The sequence below is a fragment of the Heterodontus francisci genome, chromosome 35 (genome assembly GCF_036365525.1).
Source record: "Heterodontus francisci isolate sHetFra1 chromosome 35, sHetFra1.hap1, whole genome shotgun sequence".
Lineage (NCBI taxonomy): Eukaryota > Metazoa > Chordata > Chondrichthyes > Heterodontiformes > Heterodontidae > Heterodontus > Heterodontus francisci.
In genome coordinates this window covers 35,422,234-35,439,926 of record NC_090405.1, presented here as the reverse complement: position 1 = coordinate 35,439,926, position 17,693 = coordinate 35,422,234, and the positions used below count along the sequence as shown (strand labels likewise).

Here is a 17,693-nt window from a genome sequence, read left to right as displayed (position 1 = left end):
CACAACCTTCCAAATTTTTCTCTTCAGATATTTATCCAATTCTCTTTGAAGACTTTGATTGTATCTGCCTCCACCACTCTCAGGCAGAGCATTCCAGATCCTAACCACTCGCTGCGTAAAAAAGTGTCTCCTCAAGTCGCCTCTGGCCTCTGGTCCTTTTGCCGATCACCTTAGATCTTTTGTTTGCACTGGAGTGCTGACTTGGGTTGCATTAGAGTGCTACAGTGGAAGTTTGGTAACTGAGGAAGTTCGGTAAGGAGGGAGCGAGGAGCTCCTTTCATTTCCTACCTGTCCTCAGAGTGAGGGGATCCCAGAGCTTCCAAACAGCACAGCTGACTGGGAGAAGACTCGGAGGGCGGAGTTCCGGACTGGTAAGTATAAAAAACTTACCTCTGGTAAAAAAGCTTAAAGTGACGTCATAGGAAAGCTGTGACCTGATTGGCTGGTAGGGAATTTTTTTTTTACTGAATTTGAAAATAAAACATTGATAAAAATTGATTAAAACCCTAATTAACTAATTAATAAGTAGAGTAACTAAACCAGAGGGAGGAGATTACTGTATTTAGTTAGCATCTAATATTTTTATTTAGTTTAATTTATTTAGAGATACAGCACTGAAACAGGCCCCTCGGCCCACTGAGTCTGTGCCGACCATCAACCACCCATTTATACTAATCCTACACTAATCCCATATTCCTACCACATCCCCACCTGTCCCTATATTTCCCTACCACCTACCTATACAAGGGGCAATTTATAATGGCCGATTTACCTACCAACCTGCAAGTCTTTTGGCTGTGGGAGGAAACCGGAGCACCCGGAGAAAACCCACGCAGACACAGGGAGAACTTGCAAACTCCACACAGGCAGTACCCAGAATTGAACCCGGGTCGCTGGAGCTGGGAGGCTGCGGTGCTAACCACTGCACCACTGTGCTGCCCCTGCGCCACAGGAATCTAGCACCAGGGACCATATAGTTAATTATAACAATTTAGGAAGGATTTAATAGTATTTATTTATTTCAAACTAATTTATTAATTAGTGCTAGAAATGTCAGTTAGAGGGGTGAAGTGCTTCACCTGTGAGATGTGGGAGGTCCGTGACGCTTCCAGCGTTCCGGATGACTACATCTACAGGAAGTGTACCCAGTTGCAGCTCCTCACAGACCGCATGAATCGGTTGGAGCAGCAACTGGATGCACTTTGGAGCATGCAGGTGGCAGAAAGCGTCATAGACAGGAGTTTTAGAGAAGTGGTTACACCCAAGGTGCATGCAGATAGGTGGGTGACCGTTAGAAGGGGCAGGCAGTCAGTGCAGGAATCCCCTGTGGCTATCCCCCTCTCTAACAAGTATACCGTTTTGGATACTGCTGGGGGGGATGGCCTATCAGGGGAAAACAGCAGCAGCCAGAGCAGTGGCACCACGGCTGGCACTGTTGTTCAGCAGGGAGGGACAAAGCGCAGAAGAGCAATGGTTATAGGGGACTCTATAGTCAGGGACACAGATAGGCGCTTCTGTGGACGTGAAAGAGACTCCAGGATGGTATGTTGCCTCCCTGGTGCCAGGGTCAAGGATGTCTCTGAACGGACAGGGGGCATTCTGAAGGGGGAGGTGAACAGCCAGAGGTTGTGGTACACATTGGTACCAATGACATAGGCAGGAAGAGTGACGAGGTCCTGCAGGGGGAGTTTAGGGAGTTAGGTAGAAAGTTAAAAGACAGGGCCTCTAGGGTTGTAATCTCGGGATTACTCCCTGTGCCATGTGCCAGTGAGGCTAGAAATAGGAAGATAGTGCAGCTAAACGCATGGCTGAACAGCTGGTGTAGAAGGGAGGGTTTCAGATATTTGGACCATTGGGATCTCTTCAGGGACAGATGGGACCTGCACAAGAAGGACGGGTTGCATCTAAACTGGAGGGGCACAAATATTCTGGCCGCGAGGTTTGCTAGCGTCACTCAGGAGGGTTTAAACTAGTGTGGCAGGGGGGTGGGAACCAGAGCAGTAGGACAGCAAGTGAAATAAATGAGGGGGAACTAGTAAATAAGGCCAGTAAGACTAAGAGGAAGAGCAGGCACGGAGATGTTGCAGGGCACAGCGGAACTGGCGGTCTGAAGTGCATTTGTTTCAATGCGAGAAGTATAACAGGTAAGGCAGATGAACTTAGAGCTTGGATTAGTACTTGGAACGATGATGTTGTTGCTAATACAGAGACTTGGTTGAGGGAAGGACAGGATTGGCAGCTAAATGTTCCAGGATTTAGAAGCTTCAGGCGGGATAGAGGGGGATGTAAAAGGGGTGGGGGAGTTGCATTACTTGTTAAGGAGAATATCACAGCTGTACTGCGGGAGGACACCTCGGAGGGGTCCTGCAGCAAGGCAATATGGGTGGAGCTCAGGAATAGGAAGGGTGCAGTCACGATGTTGGGGGTTTTCAACAGCCCTCCCAACAGCCAGCGGGAGGTAGAGGAGCAGATATGTAGACAGATTTTGGAAAGATGTAAAGGTAACAGGGTTGTAGTGGTGGGTGATTTTAACTTCCCCCATATTGACCGGGACTCACTTAGTGCTAGGGGCTTGGATGGGGCAGAATTTGTAAGGAGCATCCAGGACTGCTTCTTGAAACAATATGTAGATAGTCCAACTAGGGATGGGGCCGTACTGGACCTGATATTGGGGAATGAGCCCAGCCAGGTGGTCGAAGTTTCAGTAGGGGAGCATTTCGGGAACACTGACCATAATTCCATAAGTTTTAAGGTACTTGTGGATAAGGATAAGAGTAGTCCTCGGGTGAAGGTGCTAAATTGGGGGAAGGCTAATTATAACAATATTAGGCAGGAACTGAAGAATTTAGATTGGGGGCGGCTGTTTGAGGGTAAATCAACATCTGACATGTGGTAATCTTTCAAACGTCAGTTGATTAGAATCCAGGACCAGCACGTTCCTGTGAGGAAGAAGCATAAGTTTGGCAAGTTTTGGGAACCTTGGATAACGAGGGATATTGTGAGCCTTGTCAAAAAGAAAAAGGAAGCATTCGTAAGGGCTGGAAGGCTAGGAACAGACGAATCCATTGAGGAATATAAAGACAGTAGGAAGGAACTTAAGCAAGGAGCCAGGAGGGCTAAAAGGGGTCATGAAAAGTCATTGGCAAACAGGATTAAGGAAAATCCCAAGGCTTTTTATATGTATATAAAGAGCAAGAGGGTAACAAGGGAAAGGGTTGGCCCACTCAAGGACAGAGAAGGGAATCTATGTGTGGAGCCAGAGGAAATGGACGAGGTACTAAATGAGTACTTTGCATCAGTATTCACCAAAGAGAAGGACTTTGTGGATGATGAGCCAAGGGAAGGGAGTGCAGATAGTCTCAGTCATCTCATTATCAAAAAGGAGGAGGTGTTGGGTGTCTTGCAAAGCATTAAGGTAGATAAGTCCCCAGGGCCTGATGGGATCTACCCCAGAATACTGAGGGAGGCAAGGGAAGAAATTGCTGGGACCTTGACAAAAATCTTTGCATCCTCATTGGCTACAGGTGAGGTCCCAGAGGACTGGAGAATAGCCAATGTTGTTCCTTTGTTTAAGGAGGGTAGCAAGGATAATCCAGGAAATTATAGGCCAGTGAGCCTTACGTCAGTGGTAGGGAAATTATTGGAGAGGATTCTTCGGGACAGGATTTACTCCCATTTGGAAACAAATGAACTTATTAGCGAGAGGCAGCATAGTTTTGTGAAGGGGAGGTCGTGTCTCACTAAATTGATTGAGTTTTTTGAGGAAGTGACAAAGATGATTGATGAAGGAAGGGCAGTGGATGTTATCTATATGGACTTCAGTAAAGCCTTTGACAAGGTCCCTCATGGCAGACTGGTACAAAAGGTGAAGTCACACGGGATCAGAGGTGAGCTGGCAAGATGGATACAGAACTGGCTCAGTCATAGAAGACAGAGGGTAGCAGTGGAAGGGTGCTTTTCTGAATGGAGGGATGTGACTAGTGGTGTTCTGCAGGGATCAGTGCTGGGACCGTTGCTCTTTGTAGTATATATAAATGATTTGGAGGAAAATGTAGCTGGTGTGATTAGTAAGTTCGCGGACGACACAAAGGTTGGTGGAGTTGCGGATAGTGATGAGGATTGTCAGAGGATACAGCAGGATATAGATCGGTTGGAGACTTGGGCGGAGAAATGGCAGACGGAGTTTAATCCGGACAAATGTGAGGTAATGCATTTTGGAAGGTCTAATGCAGGTGGGAAGTATACAGTAAATGGCAGAACCCTTAGAGCAGTATTGACAGGCAGAGAGATCTGGACGTACAGGTCCACAGGTCACTGAAAGTGGCAACGCAGGTGGATAAGGTAGTCAAGAAGGCATACGGCATGCTTGCCTTCATCGGTCGGGACATAGAGTATAAAAATTGGCAAGTCATGCTGCAGCTGTACAGAACTTCAGTTAGGCCACACTTAGAATATTGCGTGCAATTCTGGTCGCCACACTACCAGAAGGACGTGGAGGCTTTGGAGAGGGTACAGAAGAGGTTTACCAGGATGTTGCCTGGTCTGGAGGGCATTAGCTATGAGGAGAGGTTGGATAAACTCGGATTGTTTTTACTGGAACGACGGAGGTGGAGGGGCGACATGATAGAGGTTTACAAGGTTATGAGCGGCATGGACAGAGTGCATAGTCAGAAGCTGTTTCCCAGGGCGGAAGAGTCAGTTACTAGGGGGCATAAGTTTAAGGTGCGAGGGGCAAAGTTTAGAGGGGTTGTGCGAGGCAAGTTCTTTACACAGAGGGTGGTGAGTGCCTGGAACTTGCTGCCGGGGGAGGTGGTGGAAGCAGGTACGATAGCGACGTTTAAGAGGCATCTCGACAAATACATGAATAGGATGGGAATAGAGGGGTATGGTCCCCGGAAGTGCAGAAGGTTTTAGTTTAGGCAGGCATAAAGATCGGCGCAGGCTTGGATGGCCGAATGGCCTGTTCCTGTGCTGTACTGTTCTTTGTTCTATCAGTGTCCTCTGGTTCTGGATCCTTTGGCCAATGGGAACAGTTTCTCCTTACCTACTCTGTCCCGACCCCTCATGATTTTGAACACCTCTATCAAATCCCTTCTTAATCCTCTCTTCAAGGAAAACAGGCCCAGCTTCTCCAAACAATCCATGCAACTGAAGTTCTTCATCCCTGGAACCATTCTCGTGTATCTTTTCTGCACCCTCTCTAATGCCTTAACATCCTTCCTAAAGTGCGGTTCCCAGAACTGGACACAATACTCCCGTTGAGGCCGAACCAGTGTTTTATGTAGGTTTAACATAACTTCCTGGTTCTTGTACTTTACATCCCTATTTATAAATCCCAGGATCCTGTATGCTTTATTAACTGCTTTCTCAACCAGCCCAGCAACCTTCAATGATTTGTGCGCATATCACCCAAGTCCCTCTATCCCTGCATCCCCTTTCAATTTATATTGCCTCTCCTTGTTCTTCCTACTAAAATGAATCACTTCACACTTTTAAATTTCATCTGCCACTTATCCACCCATTCCACCAGCCAGTCTATGTCCTCTCTACGTCTATCCCAACCTCCTCACAGTTCACAATACTTCCAAGTTTTGTGTCATCTGAAAATTTTGAAATTGTCCCCCGTACACCTAAGTCTATGTCATTAATATATATCAAAAAAAGCAGGGGTCCTAGCACTGACCCCTGTGGAACCCACTATATACCTTCCTCCAGTCTGAAAAACAACCCTTTCCTGTCACTCAATCAATTTTGGATCCATGCTGCCACTATCTCTTTTATTCCATGGGCTTCAACTTTGCTGACAAGCCTGTTATGTGGCATTTATCAAATACCTTTTGGAAGTCCATGTACACCACATGAACCGCACTGGCCTCATCAACCCTCTCCCACACCTCATCAAAAAACTCAAGCAAGTTAGTTAAACATGATTTGTCCTTAACAAATTGGCGCTGGCTTTCCTTATTTAATCCGCATTTGTTCAAATGACTGCCAATTTTGTCCTGAATTATTGTTTCTAAAAGCTTTCCCACCACCCAGGTGGTGGTAGTTGCTGGGCTTGTCCTTACACCCTTTTTTGAAAAAGGGTGCAACATTTGCAATTCTCCAGTCCTCTGGCATCACCCCTGTATCTAAGAAAGACTGGAAGATTATGGCCAGTGCCTCCACAATTTCCACCCTTATTTCTCTCTCTATCCTTGGATGCATCTCATCCAGTCCTGGTGACTTATCAACTTTAAGTACAGCTAGCCTATCTAGTACCTCCCCTTTATCAATTTTTAGCTTCTCCAGTGTCTCAACTAACTCCTCTTTCACCAAGGAAGAGAGCTGGACGGAGCCTTATGTGTGAAAGATGAGAAAAAGTCTATGGTAGGGTCTCCCACTAATGTTTATTTATAATTTTGGAAGCATTTGACTTTGGGAAGTTTTATTGAGTGGAAAGGAATATTTATTCAACCATTTTGAGCTGTGTTACAGCAATTGTTTCATTAAGAGTTCGAAATAACTGGAGAACAGCATACTAAAAAGTGGCTAATCATAGCCTCTATAAATTATCAATTGAAACATCATCTGATATTGTTAATGTTTTTTTGGTAATTTCCTTAGAATTTACTAGAATTTCTGCTCCCAGTCTTCATCCTCAGCTGCCTTAAATTCTCTTTCAAAGTATCTATAACAGAGAAAGTGGGTGTCCTAATGCATGCCAAACCTTGTCAAATCTCAATTTCAACTAGCTGCAAGGAAGTGCCAGGGAATGAATGTCTTCCTGGAGTTAAATGACTAAACTCAGTGGGCTGGATTTTAAGGTGCCCTTGACGTCGGGATCCGTAGTGGGGGGAGGGGTGGTCCTGAAGATGGCTCTCGACACCAGCAGGCCCAGCCCAATATTACCGGCGGCGGCAAGGCCTCATGGCGGTCCCCCCACCGCTCGGTGACTTGATTGCAATTTAAATATTTAACTACATTAAAATATCTGAATTAATTAATTTCACATCCCCTCCTGATGTCCCGCTGCGATCTTCACCCTGGCGGCCAGCACTGCCGCGCCTTCAGATCCCCGTCTGGGAAATGAGGCAGAACACTTGTGGGGGGCGGGGAAGGTAAGTTTATCGGTGCGGTGGGGGTGGGGGGGAGCAAACGAAGTCAAATAAGCATCATGGGTGTAGGGGATGGTGGGAAGGGTTGTAGGTGAAAATTTGTGCAGTTTGAGAGGGAAAGGTCAGATGGTAACTCTAAGAGCTGGATCTTATGTCGGGGGGACGGGAGCTGGCCTCCGACATAAAAGTCAGTGGTGAACCCGCTTCCGCCTAGCCCGGGGATTCGTCCACATTTTAAGGGTCCCCAGGCTTTAATTGTTCCGAGGCGGGACTTCCACTCGGTTGAGGGAGGAGGTCCTGCCTCATTGAATTGCCGGCCAGTCATCGGGCCAGCAGCTCTTAGTCCCAGCAGCGCCACCGGGAGCGGTGGCCACTGCTGGGACTGCAGCCCAGCCGAGGACATGGAGCCAGGACTGCAGGTAAGTTTGGGTTACCTCACCAGGGTAATTGGTTGGGTCCCAGCGTGGCAAGGGTGGTTGTTTGGGGGAAGGGGGTGGGGCGTCGGGTCCTGGGGGTGCTTGGGGAAGCGGGGGCGGCCCTCAATCGGGCACACTCTGCCCGATTGCCAGGCACCACCCCCTACCCACCCCCCCCCCCCACCAGGGTCGCGGAGAGGCTGACAACTCTCGCTGGGCGGCCTTTCCCGGCTTGAGGATGCCCACTTGCCACGGGTAAAATCCCCGTGGTGGTGGGCGAAGGCCCTTAAGTGACTGTTAAGTGGCCACTTATGGGCCTTGATTGGCCTGGGGTGGCGGTCTGTTTTGCACCCCCCCTCACCCTTCGTAAAGTGGAGCGGAAGCAGGAGCGGGTCAGGAAGACCTCCTGGAGCCTCCGGCTCAATTTTACGCCACTCTCCTGGCACCATCCGGCTCGCTGGGATGATGTAAAATTCCAGTCCAAGGGTTTTGTGCGGGGAAAGGGCAAATAATTATTTTAATTGTTATCGGGGGTTGGAGAGGGGCAAAAGAGATCTTTTAAAAACAATTCCATTTAACTTTAAATATATAAATTTCCTGGTTGGCCTTTTAAAGATGGTGTCAGTGCTTGCGCACAGGCAGCTGATGCCATTGCTGGGGATGGACAGCCCACCCCCTCCATGTGATCGGGGGTGGGGGGTAGGGGTGGTGTGGGGGGCATCCCTGGCTATTTAAATGAGCCGCCGCTCTTGGAATTATGGCAGCCCATTGGTATGTGCGGGCGGTCATTTTTTTCGGTGGCGGGCTTATAAAATTCAGTCCAGCAACTGATAAGGAATTGACCGTCTGAAATATGACACACTGATTCTCCAATGCAGCAGCCCTGTCATTATCATTAATACTCACATGATAGCTTTGAGTTTAACTATACTTCGTTGATAAATCAGCCTGCCTTTCAGATAATTAAACTGTGGTATTTTCAACATTACAATAACAGTTACTGTTTTCAGTAGCTAAAAATAATTATTTACTCATTTAAGTTATCTGAACATAAGTATTGAGAAAATAAATCTTTGGACCAGGTTAGGGTATTTGTAATGCAAGAGCTTAATATTATATTCACCTTTGCAACTTTTACCATTTTCCTGCAGCAAGTATCCTCTAGGACATGCACACTGATAGCTTCCTTCTGTGTTCTTGCAGATGAAATTACAGGGTTTTGGTGCCTGTACACATTCATCAAGATCTAGCAATGAAAGAAAGTATAAATGACAAACTTGCTGTTATATACCATATGTGTCACTGTTGTTATTAGAACATAGAAGGAAAATAGTTTTGAGAAGTTTCAAAACTAGACTTGCAACTATTAGATTTACAGGGCAGTAAAATTATCCAGAATAGGCATAATCTGTAGGAAAATCCTCTGTAAAACCTAATAATGGTGCATATATAACAGTTATATGTGCTTTGCCCAACAGGTGCATGCTACTTAAGGTTAGGATATCTATCAGATGCTCGACAAATATGAACTTTTAAATAACTCAATTTGTCTTCCTCTTAAATGTCAACCATGTGTGCAAATTATACATTAGCAACTATACCAGATAAGTGAACTTTCACTTTTCAACAATAAGCATGTCACTCTTTGTCATTCAACAACTTCATCTTCCTGCACCACTGTGTCACTTGCCTTTGCTTGGTCCCATTACTTATCAATTTAATACACAATGACTTCTCTTCAAGTTACCAATATTTCTCTTGGGAATGCGCCAAGGTTCTATCATCGGACCCCTCAGCCACTTGTTTCTTCTCAGAGACATTAACTGTAGCGATTGAATCCAGCTTCCACATCCATGCTGGTGACATCCACTTCTCCAGTATTATCAAGTTCACAACCACCAATCTATGAGCTGACTGCTTAACTGTCACTAAGGGCTTGATTTTCAAACCAGGGTCGGGAACCCGCACCCGGATAATTTCCGGGTCCTGACCCCGCATACTCCACTATTTTTAAATGCTAATGGCCTGACTGGGCAGGAGGCAAGCTCGGTTCCCAATTAGTGGCAAAGGCAAGTGGCAGCCATGATGGGGCCTGACAGCAGTGCACTAACTTGCACCAGACTGTTCGGGTTTGCTGGAATCCCCCTTCCAAAATTGTGCTGCCGACCTCCCTGGCCCATTAACAAGCTCCTAAAGGAGCTCAACGGGCCCTTAAGTGGAGTCGAGCAGCTTCCATATTCCCGTCCAGACATTGAATATCGCGGACTGCCCCGAGGTGTTGGGTTCCAGAGACGACCTCCAGAACCATGATCTTCAAATCTCCGGTTCCCAACCCCACTGCCCTTTGAAAATCTGGCCCCAAGGTGTGGTAATTTACCATTTTCTCCAAATTAACACCAACAAGACTGAAACTACCCTTCTTCGCTCCATTAAAAACTCTACACATTATAACTTGATTCTATTTCCTTTTCTGGCTGCTCACTCAGGCTGAACATAAAGGTTTCCTGTTTGGCCCTTAGTTGAGCTCAAAAATGCATATTCTATACATGACAGAAACTGCCAATTTCTACCTTTGTGACATCGCTCAACTCTGCCTTTATTTCATTTTCACTGTCACTGAAACCTCTACACTCACCTCCATTACCTAGAGGCTCGACTCCTCCGTGTTGTATCCTGCCCCCCACCCCCCACCCTGCTCAAACCCACCATTCATAAACTCTATCAACGCATCCTATTCTTCTTACCCATCGCCCAGTTTTTGCTAACTTTCATGGCATCCACATCTTTCAACTTATTGAATTCAACGTCTTCTTACTCATTCACAAATTTCACCATGGCAACACCTCGGTCACCTCTTTTAACCCTATTGGGGCACGGTTGCGGCGAGGGTGGGGGGCTGCGCGGGAAGGGTAGGATTTTCAACTTAAGTCCAATGCCACAATACATGTTCCTGCTAGCCTTACTTTTTAAGCAGCTTAATGCTCAGTACAATTGGGACTAGCTTGCACAGCGCATACTTTGTCCACTTGTACATTAAAATTGCCACTGTGCTCCGACTATGCATAAGGACCACAATTTGCATATTTAAATAGCTTCCTGCTAGCTTTGTGCTAGAGTGTCGAGCGCCTATTTAAAAGTTTCTCTGAAAATTGAATCAGTTGGACAATTTTTCTCTGAAAGTTTCACTTTTTTCAGGTGAGAACGAGTTGCTAGCAGTTTAGACTTCCCTCTCACCATGTTACTATTTTTTGAACATAACTTTCTACCATGAGTGGCACTGGCTTCAGCCTCTCAGCAGTATGCTCTGGAACTCTTTCCCCGAACGCCCCTGCATTGCTGCTTCTCATCTTCAAAAATTTCCTTTATAATGTTCTGTGTTACATCCTCTAATTTTTCTCTTAATGTTGCTGTGAAGTGTTTTGGGACATTTACTACATTAAAGCTACCTAAATGCCCGTTTTTGTGCACTTGAAAATAGTGAACATGTAAAGTTAAACTTGTATGCATTATTTACAAAATAGTTGAATCATCAAAAAAGTTTGGTTCCTTATGTTAGCTGACGTCAGGTTTAATGTTGTGTTCAAAAATGAATGATTATAATTTGCCACATACATTGATTAAGTTGCTGATTGCTTGCAGCCATTATTTTCTTAATGTATCCTTATTACTCTGTATGATCTATATCCTTGCACCTATAAAACATTTTTAAATACTTGCCCACACAAGATATGCCAGTGAGGTCTGTGGTGTAACCACTCTTGCAAAGACATCGATATGATCCTACAGTATTAATACATTGTCCATTCTGACACAGGTTTGCAAGAACTTGACATTCATCAATATCTGAAACAAAATAAAATATTGTTTAAAGGTAGTTCAGATATAATAAAATTGTGTTAAAAGAACAGAAAATAGTTTTCTATCCTTGTGTCCTGAAGGTACTGATTTATGACAGTAGAATTCCTGTAATACAACTGCCTTCATCTTACCTTTCCCAATTGGTTGTTTCTCCTGTGTGTCCTGGCAGGCCATATGACTATGAAGTATGCCAAGCCCAATCCTATCTTCACCTCATGTCCACATAAATAAAGATGGGAGGTGGGGTCACTGCATAGCAATCTGAAGTTGGAACTCTCCTTTGCAGGGATGATGAGGGCAAATATAGCATTCTATAACACTCTTCAGCCAAGGTCAGATAACTCAGCACAAATCACAGGATCACAGAATTGTTACAGCACAGAAGGAGACCATTCAACCCATCATGTCTGCACTGGCTGTCCAAATGAGCAATTCACCTATTGCCATTCCCCTGCCTTCTCCACGTAACCCTGCATATTCTTCCTTTTCAGATAACAGTCTAACTCCCTTTTGACTGCCTCAATTGAGCCTGCCTGCACCACACTCTCAGGCAGTGCATTCCAGGCCTTAACCACTTGCTGCGTGAAAAACTTTCTCTTCCTGTCGCTTTTGCTTCTTTTGCCAATTACTTTAAATCTGTGCCCTCTCGTTCTTGATCCTTTCACGAATGAGAACAGTTTTTCTCTATCTACTCTGTCCAGATCCCTCATGATTTTGAATACCTCTATCAAATCACCTCTCAGCCTTCACTTTTCCAAGGAAAACAGTCCGTACTTCTCCAATCTATCTTCATAACTGAAATTCCTCATCCCTGTAACAATTCTCGTGAATCATTTCTGCTCTCTCTCCGTCTTCACAGCTGTCCTGAAGTGTGGTGCTCCAGCTGAGGCCGAACTAGTGTCTTATACAAGTTCAACATAACCTTCTTGCTCTTGTACTCTATGTCCCTATTAATAAAGCCAAGAATACAGTATGCTTTATTAACTGCTCTCTCAACCTGTCCTGTCACCTTCAATGACTTATGCATATACACCCAGGTCTCTCTGCTTCTGCACCCTCTTTAGAATTGTACCCTTTATTTTATAGTGTCTCTCCACGTTCTTCCTAGCAAAATTAATCACTTCATATTTCTCCATATTGAACTTCACCTGCCACTTGTCCGCCCATTCTACCAACTTGTCTATGTCCTTCTGAAGTTCTACACTGTCCTCCTCACAGTTCACAATACTTCCAAGTTTTGTATCATCCGCAAATTTTGAAATTGTGCCCTGTACACCAATGTCTACGTCATTAATATATATCAGGAAGAGCAAGGGTTTCAAAACTGACCCCTGGGGAACTCCACTACAAAACTTCCTACAGCCCGAAAAACTCTATGTTTCCTGTCATTCAGCCAATTTCATATCCATGTTGCTACTGTCCCTTTCATTCCATGAGCTATAACTTTGCTCACAAGTCTGCTGTGTGGCACTGAATCAAATGCCTTTTGGATGTCCATATACACCACATCAACAGCATTGCCCTCATCAACCCTCTTTGTTCCCTCTTCAAAAAACTCCAGCAAGTTAATTAAACAGGAAATCTGTGCTGGCATTTCTTAATTGACCTGCATTTGTCACCAGCTTAATCTCTACAGTCCACCAGTGCACATGATAATTCCAGGGAAATCTGCGGTAGAGTCCCAGTGCCAGATGTCCTATGGCCCATTTCTCTTGAATGCTCAAATACTACTACACAGGTCAAAATCTCCAATCTATAACAAGCTATCTTTTGAACCTCAGTCTGTGAAAACAGTTCCCCATGGAAATTACATCTGGCTGTGTCTGGACCTGTAGATAAGATTATTTGGGTAATGGTGAGAGAAGGCAGTGCACTTCTGAGGCCATTTGACCTTCCTAGCATCACGTTTTTCATCTCTTAGAGTAAGAGGAGATGCCCAATAAAATTGAAGTCAAATGGAATTTAATAATTGAGCAGTTAGCTTTAAGAAAATCCTTGCTGCTAGGCCAGAACATAACTGATCTTTAATATCTCGTTTCAGTGGGCATGTCGAGTGCACAGCTGGTGTATGTTGTAAACTCCAAAATGTAGCAGGTTGGCAATTTAACCGTCATCAGTTTTTTGAAGCTCTAATTAAGCTCTTGCACATTCTCTGCAAAAGCAAGCAACGTCAGTGGACTATCAGATCCATGAATTCTGATCCTGTGTTATTTGATTGAGAACCCAGTGACTTGACCATCATCCACTTGCTCACTTCATGCTGGAGAATCTGTTTCTGCTAGTCAGAATTTTAACTGAATAGGTATACCAGCTCAGAGACGCAAGATGTTGAAAGTAATAGATGACTCTCACACATTATAATTCTGTGATCGGGAATTGAAATTGTTTGGTTCGAGATGATATATTTTCTCAAATATGGATAAACCTTTAGAAATGAATACATGATGCATCTGTCCAAAATAACTCAGATATTCAGATCGGCACAATTGAATAAATAAATCCTTACATTTCCAAAATACCCTTATTAGCCACTGAGAGCATCATCTCTTGCAATTTAGAAGGGGCTCAGTTTAAAGAAATGTTGTACATATGGTGACATCATGGGGATGGCAACTTGGGGAATTTGCCAGATTTCTTTCAAAATAAGTTGCTAGCACCTTCACAGTGTGAGACTCTCCCATAATATGTTTATATTGGAACCTGTGGCATCACATAATTTCCACCATTTGAGATTCGTAATGTGCATATCAGATTTACACAGTAGCATCTCTTTTATACATTTACTATGGTTGATGGCTTAATAGTCAAATCCCACATCAATTTCTACATATTTACCAATTGTTGCTTTCAAATCTTTTTCCGGGGACACTTTGGTTTTATTTGTGTTCTTGAAACATTATATACAATGGGCAGGTATTACACAGTGCTAACATGAGGGATTATGAGACCATAGTGATTTAGAATCATTACTTCAATTATAATCAACAGGCATAGGTGGGGAAATCCAGCCTAAGATCCAGAAATATTACACGGCAGATGCAATATTGTACATAGAAAAGTAAAGTAATTGATTCTGTGCTCCCAGCAGAGTGTCAAACCAGAAGGGAGCATGAGATGGAGGCAGTGCTCCAACAGTGCACCATGGATTCTGTAAACCGGAATCTTCTTCAAGCACGGCACCCACTAGGAGTAAATTCACCCTATGGTTCACAAATTAACATTTTATGTAGCTTCAAAGTTGTAGATTTATATTTCATATTTGCACATAAAACCAGTTAAAGAGTCTTTGAAACAAAATACAGTAGCATTATTTGTTTTAAATTACATTCTGCTAGAATCACTGGGAATTTAGAATTACTCATTTTTTTGTTAATACATAGCACTGCACCTGTCCAGTCCCTGGGAAAAGGGCTGAAAGAGGAACATTGGCCCCATTACCTCCATTATTTAAATGCAGATAATGCATTTTCTGGTTTTATTTAAGACAAGCAACTGCAGGTTTTTCTCCCCCTTTTTAGCAACAATTTCCCTTTTCCTTGACTGTTCTGTGTGAACCTTTCTTATAGCCTTTTCCTACCCTTTGTTACCTGCACATTCTTTTAATGTCTTTTCACAGCCTTGCTGACACAATCTTTGATATTATCCAAATATTTCTTACTTTTCTATTAATAGTTTGGCTGGTCAGTAATACCATTAACTCCTTTTGTGTTATTGTCACTCTCACAACTTTTTCCCTTATTAAAATTCTTGCTTATCTTTCAGTTTTCAGTTCTGATAATGGGTTACCTCCAAAATATTAACCTATCTTTTCTCTCCACTGATGCTGATAGAACTGCTGGGTATTTCAGCATTTTCAGGCCTTTTTTCTCTTACTTACCTCTTATTATTTGCTTGCATAAAATATATATTAGCTTGATAAGTTCATGAACTTTTAGTACAATAACTACATGGAATGTTAAATGGTATTGACAACAATGGGAATACTGGGAGGGAACATATCAAGGTGGTTTTAACAAGAAAATATTCCTTGAACTACATCTTGATGCATCTGTAGAAATACATACCAGTTATAATACAGAAACAGATTACTTGAACTAACTAGTCTGTGCCGGCATTTACCCTCCATGGGAACAAATAGTTTTAATCACTTTTATTCACCCTGCTTCTATATCCCTTCAACCCCTTTTTGTTCATCCATCTAGCCATTCTAATTTGGAATTTTGACATAGGTTGAGTTTAGGCAGAACCTACCACTTTTTATTACAGTAAAGAACTATACAGATCAGCAGCCAAATGTGGGGAACATCAGAAAAGCTTTGTTTTCAGTATTAACCTATGCTTAAATCCTTTCATAGCCTTGCCCTCCCTATCTCTGTAATCTCCACCAGCCTGACAAATCCCTTCCCCAACCCTCTGTTCCTGCCTCTGTGCATCCGCTTCTCTTGACCCCATGATAAGCAACCATGCTTCAGTTGCTCCCTAAATCCTTCTACCTCTACCATTTTCTCCTCTTCTAAGACTACCTTAAAAACCACTCCAGTGACATCAACCCTGCTAATATCTCCTCCTTTGGCTCAGGATTTACTTTTCCTTATGTCCTGTGAAACAAATTGGGACCTTCCTATATTAAAGATGCTATATAGATGCACATTGTTATTGTTGCTTTTTGCTCTAAATATCAGAAAATAACTTGCAAAGAAGAGAAAACACTGAACTCTTTCAAACTACCTTTATATGAAAGCACTATTGCATGGATCATTATATTTGTTATTATTCAATATAACATCATATGAAGTGTATTATCCTATATATAAATATAAGCCAAAAACAAGAAAGAAATCATCAGCAGCTGACAAATTACCTTTTCCATCTGTGGTGTAACCAGGTCCAAGTGGACAGAGTTTCTTAAAGGGGCCTGTTCCTGGAAATGGGCAGATTTCGCATTGTGTGCCCCAGCCACGTCCACCATCACAGCAGCACTCTGATTTTGTAACAAGATTTCGACTGCTGGAGGCCATCTGACACATAGTCTGCAGCACTTCCGTGAAACAAAAACCTTTGCGGTTGTCTGCAATAAATCAAGTGCATCAATATGCAATGGCATCGTGATAAATTACATTCCTTTAATAATGCTGAGTAATTTGTGAACCACCATATATTAATTAAATCTACCAGCTACTTTCATCTATACCATTAGACTTACATTTGCATGAGATCTATATAAAACGGACAACATTCATTGCTGCTGCTTTCATTTCCTTATGGTTTGAACATCATTGCTAATATTGCATTTGAAACAGTCAATAACAATTACTGAAATGGTTTATGAATTCACAGAGCACTGACTCCTTTAAAACTGCACACCAACATACAATCAATACTCATCACTTAGAAACTCACAACCTTTGATGATAATTGAATTAAAAAAAAACACTAAAAGCTAATAATAATTCATGTTTAAGTCAACTGCAACTGCCTTCTCCAAAAAAGACTGGATAAAAAGACTTCAATTTCACTGTGAAAAAGGACAGCTATCACTGACATTAATACATTATAATAAATGCATCCTCCTATTAAAGATTTTTTTAAACAAAGGCATCATTTAGTTTTTAAGTTGCTTCGTATTGGTATTTAATTTATTTCAAAAGTTGCAAATAAAACAATTGCTTAGCTATAATAACATACAGGTAGAACTATGATAGAAATAACAAACCAATATAATTTGAACTTCTTCAGTTAGGTTAGCATTCATATATGATAATTACTTAACAATTTTGTCTTATTGGAAGAATTAGGTGTGCTGTAGATTAGCACACTTTCCTTTCAACTTGAGCAGTTAAGTTGGAATCTAAACCAAACTGACATGATAAAACTGTTCTCTCTGCTAGTTGTAATTTTCCTAAGTGAAACAGGTTTATATAGGCTCGGATTTTGCAGTAACAATTACAGTGAGGCTATCACCATTATTAAATTAGACTGCAACTTTCGGCGGCCACACATGCGCAGTTAAATGCAGAAATTAGGAAGCTGCTGTCCAAGTCGCCCTGCTCACCCAGAAGCTTCGCTATAAGAAGATCTCGTTGACTTGGCATTAAAACACAAGGATGGCATGAAGTTGTGGTACAGGGTAGTTATACACTAAACTTACTAAAAAAAGGTTAGGGCTTGTCTATTGAAGTGCAAGTGAATTTTTAGTGGGTGTTATATCTCTTAATTACTGCCAACCTATCTACACTGAAATTTAGCATTTACCAGTGTGGAGTCTCATTCCTTCAGGCTTTAATTATTGTTGGAGATTTTAAAAATAACTTTTTCCTTTGAT

The 17,693-nt window shown here is 43.0% G+C and overlaps 1 protein-coding gene across 1 annotated transcript in view; it reads right to left on the bottom strand.

The window, feature by feature from the left end:
- Positions 1–17,693, bottom strand: part of LOC137350605 (fibrillin-1-like) — a 670,523-nt gene that overhangs the window by 32,274 nt on the left and 620,556 nt on the right. The window contains exons 57-59 of the mRNA XM_068015324.1: positions 16,233–16,439; positions 11,231–11,356; positions 8,637–8,759 (exon numbers count right to left, since the gene is read on the bottom strand). Of these exons, the coding sequence (XP_067871425.1) occupies positions 8,637–8,759; positions 11,231–11,356; positions 16,233–16,439 (456 nt within the window). The remainder of the gene's footprint in view (positions 1–8,636; positions 8,760–11,230; positions 11,357–16,232; positions 16,440–17,693) is intronic.